Here is a 6,586-nt window from a genome sequence, read left to right as displayed (position 1 = left end):
CCTAAGAGAAACACCTTTGTGATTGATGTTATTGTTATTTGGTCAAAATGTCGCATACTTTTGTTATAATACAGAATTAGGAGAATTAAAGTAGCATGTTATAGGATTAAATTCTATTGTTATCTTGTTTTTGGTGGGGGAAAAACGGTTGGTACCATTGGAAGCCAGGATTATATATAGAACCCTTTTGTACATATTCAAATATATAAGAATTTCTCTGTTCAGTGTTTTCTCTATAATTCTAAGTAATTGTGAGTGAATGTGTGCATTCAAGGTTGACATCACATCTAAACTTTGACAACTTTCTTTCTTTATCATTCTCAAATCTCGCATTATTAGTCACTTTGTCATAAAACAAAACAAATCACAATAAAAAAGAAAGTAAGGACGTAAATGTCAAAAGTCCAAAATAAAATTATTTTTTAAAAATCTTAAATTAACATCATTTTGTGAATTCTAATCAATTATTTAATTTTAATTTTAATAATAAAAAAAGCTACGACTTTGCATATAAAGAAATAAATTGGAGGAAACCCTTGCTCTTCTTTAGCTGTAGCAGGAAAATTCGTAGTTTATTTTTTGTTTCTCTCCATTCATTCATCCATGAATGGCTTAAAATGAAAATTTCATCAAAAATTAGTTTTTGAATGAAATGTAGTTCAAATTATTTAAAATTTTAATTATTAATTTTTAAAATTAACAACAGTGATTATTAGATGTAAGTTTAAAAACTCTTACACTCGATCTGAGTATTTCATTTAACTTACATCTAACAGTTAGTGAAGTAATAAATTATAATCTGTTAGATATAAGTTAAATAAAAGGTTCAGACCGAGTGTAAGAGTTCTTAGACTTACATCGAATAATCACTGTTGTTAATTTTAAAAATTAATAATTAAAATTTTAAATAATTTGAACTACATTTCATTCAAAAACTAAATTTTGATGAAATTTTCATTTTAAGCCATTCATGAACGAATGAATGGAGAGAAACAAAAAATAAACTATAAATTTTCCTGCTACAGCTGAGGAAGAGTAAGGGTTTTCTCAAATTTATTTCTTTATATGCAAAGTCGTAGCTTTTTTTTTTATTATTTGTTTTTCAAATCAATTTTCCTTTTACGTTACTTAGGTTGATGACATCACTTGTGCAATCAACTATGATTTGAACTCGCCGCTTGTTACACAAATTTTACAACCTCGTGTGTAATAAATTAGGTTAACAGATTCACGAATTAAAAAATAATTATTTGTTTCTGAATTTTTTTATTATTTGTTTCCGTGTTTTTAGTAGGGTCTTACGATCTCTGAAATAAAAATTATTTAGTTTAAATTTAAATTATTCATGTTAATTTTTATATTAAATTATACATTAATTATATATTATTTTATTTAATACAATTTAATTAGTAGGTAATCACGGAATCTGCAATTTTTTAACTTGGCGCTTCAACCAAATCAAACAGTTGCCTAAGTATAATAAGTAAATTCCTTATCGCTACTGTTCCGATTAGTTCAGCAGATTTGGGAAGGAAGTATTTTATGAAAAAATATTTTAACCTAAAAATTTTTTTTTTTTCATTATTTGATTTGGAAAAGAAAAGGAAAATCTACGGGCAAAGAAGAAAAATAACGATCTCGATATGTGCTTCAACTAAACCAGTTCTTAAATAGGTAAAGTTCTACATGCTTCTACTATAAGCAAAATAATTTGGTCCATATTTTATTATTTAACTTGAAATGTACTATAACATTGGTTATGGTTGAAAATACTTTTATTTGGTAAGAACCAGTTTCTTTTCCTGCATCATGCAAGATTGAAAATAAAATTATTTATAATAATAATATATAAAAGAAAAATTATGTTAAAAGTGTTGCAATAACTTCTTATATCCTCTAATGAATTCATTCTATGAACATGCTATAACGTGCAACATTGTGTATTAAGATTAAAGATCATTATTATCCAAATTCAGCAAGAACAAGATATAAAAATATGTTTTAGCAATTAAACATAGGAAGTCAAATGTGAATTTAATTATCTTTCGTAAGATAGGTAGGCTTTGAGGTTTTCTAACAAAACTACAAAAAGTGAGCATAAGTTCAAGAGGAAAGAATTAGCACTATGTATCATGAGAGAGGCACTAAATGGTGATGATGTATAAGTCAAGGTGGTATGAAGCAAACATCAGAACTTCTATCTAAGCTTTCTCTGGAATTGGGGGGACATAAAAATACAATCCAACTTGCCACTTCTTTGGCCAAATGTATATAGGAGGGCAAGGGGAAAAAAAGGCAAAAATAAAATTGGCCATCACATACAATTTACTGTCAAAGTGGAGAACCGCAACCCAAGATAAGTGACTAGAGAAGAATCCTAAGCAACAATACAAGCCTTGTCATTCTTTAAAAGATATTCCATGAAGCAAAAATCATAAAGCAAATACATGCAAACAATGTAATGTTCAATATACCTGCCAAAGTGAAATATGGTTCTATTTGTGGTTGCTACCACCCTTTTTCTTCAGCAGGCTTCCAAACTTGCCAAGTAAAGGCTTCTTCTTCTTCTTCACTTGTTGCTTGGATGGTGAGTTCGCACCGTCATCAGTGGTCTCTGTTACAGTTGCTCCATTTATCTGATCACAGCCCTCACCACCTTCTATCTTTGAGTCAACTTCACCTTTGAAGGACCCAGCCTCTGGTTCTCTCTCTGGTGAGAACTCTTTTTTCTCTATCTTGCAGCTCTCCCACATTTTAAATTCAACTTCTACCGAATCATCTTTTTCTTTGGTCTCATCTTCCTTCAGTTTTCCATTCACATTCTCGGGTTTGGGAGATTCGGTTTTTTCAGACTTGTCATTTAAGAGAATACTTTCTTCCTGTAAACTTTGTCTGAGTTCCTCTTCATTGGTTGAAAGATCTACCTTGGATACGTCTTCTCCTCCATGTCCATTCTCTTCAGAGAATTCAACTACTTTAGGAAGCATATCGTAGTCTTTCTCACTATCAGTGAGGTCCCCATTTTCCACAGTCTGGTTTCTGGTTGTAGCTTCTTCAAGCAACTTAGATAACTCTTCCACCTTCTGAATAGACGTGGATTCCCTAGATCGGAGTTCCTCATTTTCTTGAAAAACGTTCTGAAATTCATTTTCTTTATCCAATAAACTCTCCTTCAACTTCATACTCTCAGCTTTTGCTTCCTTAAGTTCTTCCTGCAGGTGGATCACCTCAGCCTCAACTTCCTTCAGATTTTCCTTCAGTTGAGTTTCTTCCTCCCTCTTAGCACAAGCCTCTTCCTCGATTTCCTTGAGTAAATGAATCAACCTATTTATTTCTCTTCCCAGGGACGAGTTTTCTTCTTCAGTTTGCTTTAAGCAGTTGACTAGATGAAGTTCTCTCTGCTCCCACTCTACCTTGGAGTTTTCAAGGTTGTTTTTAGAACTTTCAACACTGCATGTAAGAACATCAATCTCGTGCCGTGCATCATCAAGCATGGACTCATATTTTTCATTAGTAGCTTTTAAAACTGACTTTAAATCTTCAATCTGGGTTTCATAGCTTTCATGTTCAGCATGGTTGGCTAATAACTTTTCTTTGGCATCTCTGGCTTCTGCAGATACTTCATGTAAAGCAGAAGTTAAGCTTTCCATTGCCTTTTTAGATTTCTCTTCTTCATCTCTACAGATCTCCAATTCATTAATAAGTTTGTTTTTCTCTTCTAATAGGGTCTGAACACTTGAAATGGAAAGCTTTTCATTGTTCAAAGCCTGAGCCTTCTCTTCTTTGACTGTCTCAAGTTCAGATTTGAGAGATTCAACTTTCTTTGAAATTTCAAGACTTTCTTCCTTAGCTACCAGAAGACAACGCTCTGAATCCTCAAGATCTTCTCTTTGTCTCCCAATTGTCATTTCCAACAATCCTACCTTCTCTTTAAGACTAGAAATTTCAGTTTCTGCATCATGCAACAAATCATTTCTTCCTTCTAGCTGTTTCATTGCAGATTCCAAAGATATTGATGCAGACCTCTCCAACTTATTTGCTTCTTCAACCCTCATTTCTAGTTCCTCAACCTTTTTTGTCCACTCCTCTAGCAAACTATGTGCATAAGATTCAGCCATCTTTGCAGCTTCCAGCTCCACATTAAGTTGTTCAATATAATTCTCTTTCTCTGTCAACTTTGCATCATAACCCTTTGCCTTTTCAAGTTCTTGCTTAAGAGCTTCTATCTCTGCTTGCAGCTCCAATACAATCTTGTTTTCGCTAGCCTCTGTTTCCAGTTTTGAATCTAGTAAGGCCTTCAGCCGTGTCAGTTCAGCTGAAAGAATCTCTGCTTTCTCCACATGAAGCTCGGCAATTTTAGTTGCATCATCTGCATGACTCAGTGCCTGATTCTTTGCATCACAAGTCATGACAAGTTCTTGCTTAACCCGCTGAAGCTCCTGAGTAGTTGAAAGAAGAGCAGACACATCCAAAGCATGCTGATTCCTTACACTTTCAAGCTCTTTCAGCCATTCCTCTTCCTTCTTCTGAGCAGCTTCAATTCCAGCCTGTTCCAACTCAACAGCTCGGAACTTCTCAATCTCAGAATTCTCCTCTGCCCGCTTTTGAGCCACCATGGCCTCCCTGAGTTTCTCATTTGCTTCTTCAGCCACTCTCTGTGCTTCTTTCAGCTCATCAATTGCTTTTGTCTTCTCTTTCTCTGCTTGAATCAGCTGTTCCTTTGCTTTCTTTAGATCTTCTTGAGCAGTATTTAATTGGCTTTGCAATTCTGAACCCTTTGCAGCTCTTGGGGGTTGTTTCTGAAAAATCAAGGAACATAATAAACACATCTCAGAGTACAGATAACCAAAGAAAATGATTACAAAAGAGAATTCTGTGCTGTGTCAACTATCACACATAATGAAGGTTTTAACTGACTAACCTATGGTCACATATTTCAGACGATTACTTATTTTACTAGACTTGTCAAGAGACTCAATGCAATTGGAAAATTCAAATACTACAGTCAAAAACAAAATTCAAATACTACAGTCAACTTCCCAAGTGTGGCCATTCGGTGATAGTGCCAGACATGACTCAATCTCAAAGATAAGAGGAGACACAAAGTCCATTTACTATAACTTACATCAGGCGGGGTTGAGGTGGGTCGTGGTGATTTACGCTCGGCAGGAGGCTTTGAATTCAAAGATCGTGGAGATTTTTCTGCAGACAGGCGCAAATTCGGCAGAGGCGATGGCGATTCTGATTCTGGTTTGGACACTCCTTTGCTCAGTTTACTAACTCTTGGAGTTGCAGGTGATGCTTTGTTGGGAGTTGATGGCCGTGCTTTGTTGGGAGTAGCCGGTGGTGCTTTGTTGGGAGTTTCAGATAAACTGGATCTATCAGATTCACAATGTCAATATCATATCAAAAATGCATTAAATGAACTAGAAAAGACATGACACTACAAAATAACAAAATGCCATATTTGTATCCCAATCAAGTAGATGGATCTAAGCCTATGAAAACTAACTCTTTATACCAAACTCAGTATCTAAAATCATTTTCAAGCCAAACTCATCAAACAAGAAACAACTACCAAGAGAAAGAAATGGAGGATAGTAACAGCTACCCAGAAGTGAAAACTAGGATCAGAGACACAGATGAAATCACTGTTGAAAAAGCACAAGCTAACAAGAACAGAAGAAGATCAAGACAAAATAAGAACCAAAAATGAAAATGAAGTGAAGCCCATCTTTAAACTCCTCGCAAACACCGAACAGATAACAATAAAGCACCGAAATTTAAACAGACGAAGCAAAAGGGTATCACACACATAACTTCAGAAATTCAAACTCAGTTAAAAATGCCTTCAGTCAGTAGATCAAACCTGAAATCAGAAAAATCTCTCACGAACCACCCAAATAGAAAAAAAAAAACAAAAAAACAAAAATGTAAAGCAGTATATCGAAGAAGAAGCTGAAGAATCACACATCAGATCTTAAAGCAACAAGGAGCTTCACAAACCTGGGTTTTGAAGCCATGGCAAAAAGCAAGCAAGTGACGAGAGAGGAGAAAAAAACGTTGCCTTTGCTCAAAGTGTCAGTTGCGGAATTGGTAATGCTCAACTTCCAACATTGTCAGAGACAAGAAACCAACAAATTTGGGATCAGCGTAAGATCAAAAATTCAAAATTGTTTCATTTTTCTTTTTTTGGTTTGTGGGAAAATATTGAAAGGAGAGGAATTTACACAACAAGAACCAAAACCAAATATGTTTAGTTGATTTTCCTGTCCTAAGAGTGGCTACAGTTACAGCAGCACACTATGCTCTCTCTCTCTCTCTCCACCCATGTCCTTCCCTCTCTCACACACAGTGTAAGGAAAAGGAAGCAGTGGTTAGCGTATGTATATCTTGTTAAGGGTGAATAACATGAAATGACAGAAGTAACCCTGAGTTGTTTTCTTTTGTTCCTAAATCTGTGAAAGCCAAAGGCATGTGTAACTTTATCAGAGGCAAAGACATGTCTGTGACTCTTCCAACCTTACCCTTCTTTTCAGGAAAAAGGGATAATTTGCCATGGGATTAGGAACTGCCCCTGCAATGC

At 34.9% G+C, this 6,586-nt stretch overlaps 1 protein-coding gene across 3 annotated transcripts; it reads right to left on the bottom strand.

Moving 5' to 3' along the window:
- Window positions 1-2,017: 2,017 nt before the first annotated feature.
- On the bottom strand, window positions 2,018-6,358 carry LOC113869060 (WEB family protein At5g16730, chloroplastic-like). Of its 3 annotated transcripts, none has more exons than XM_027505186.1 (4): window positions 6,007-6,358; window positions 5,126-5,378; window positions 2,475-4,799; window positions 2,018-2,377 (listed from the first exon to the last, which is right to left on the bottom strand). In XM_027505186.1, the coding sequence occupies exons 1-3, from the start codon at window positions 6,021-6,023 to the stop codon at window positions 2,496-2,498; spliced, it is 2,574 nt and encodes an 857-aa protein (XP_027360987.1). In that variant the 5' UTR covers window positions 6,024-6,358; the 3' UTR covers window positions 2,018-2,377; window positions 2,475-2,495. The 3 variants fall into 3 exon arrangements, with proteins under 3 accessions (XP_027360987.1, XP_027360986.1, XP_027360988.1); XM_027505187.1 differs by adding an exon at window positions 5,821-5,869 and having other exon boundaries at window positions 2,180-4,799; XM_027505185.1 differs by having other exon boundaries at window positions 2,018-4,799.
- Window positions 6,359-6,586: the final 228 nt, after the last annotated feature.

The sequence above is a fragment of the Abrus precatorius genome, unplaced genomic scaffold (assembly GCF_003935025.1).
Source record: "Abrus precatorius isolate BTA unplaced genomic scaffold, Abrus_2018 Scaffold6, whole genome shotgun sequence".
NCBI lineage: Eukaryota > Viridiplantae > Streptophyta > Magnoliopsida > Fabales > Fabaceae > Abrus > Abrus precatorius.
The sequence above is the reverse complement of the archived record's forward strand: the minus strand, read 5'-3'. Positions and strand labels throughout refer to the sequence as shown.

Excerpts from the sequence above, each read along its gene's own strand:
- LOC113869060 (XM_027505185.1), bottom strand. Across the intron at positions 4,800-5,125 it reads CCACCTCAACCCCGCCTGAT|AAACAACCCCCAAGAGCTGC; the intron begins GTAAGTTATAGT and ends TTGATTTTTCAG.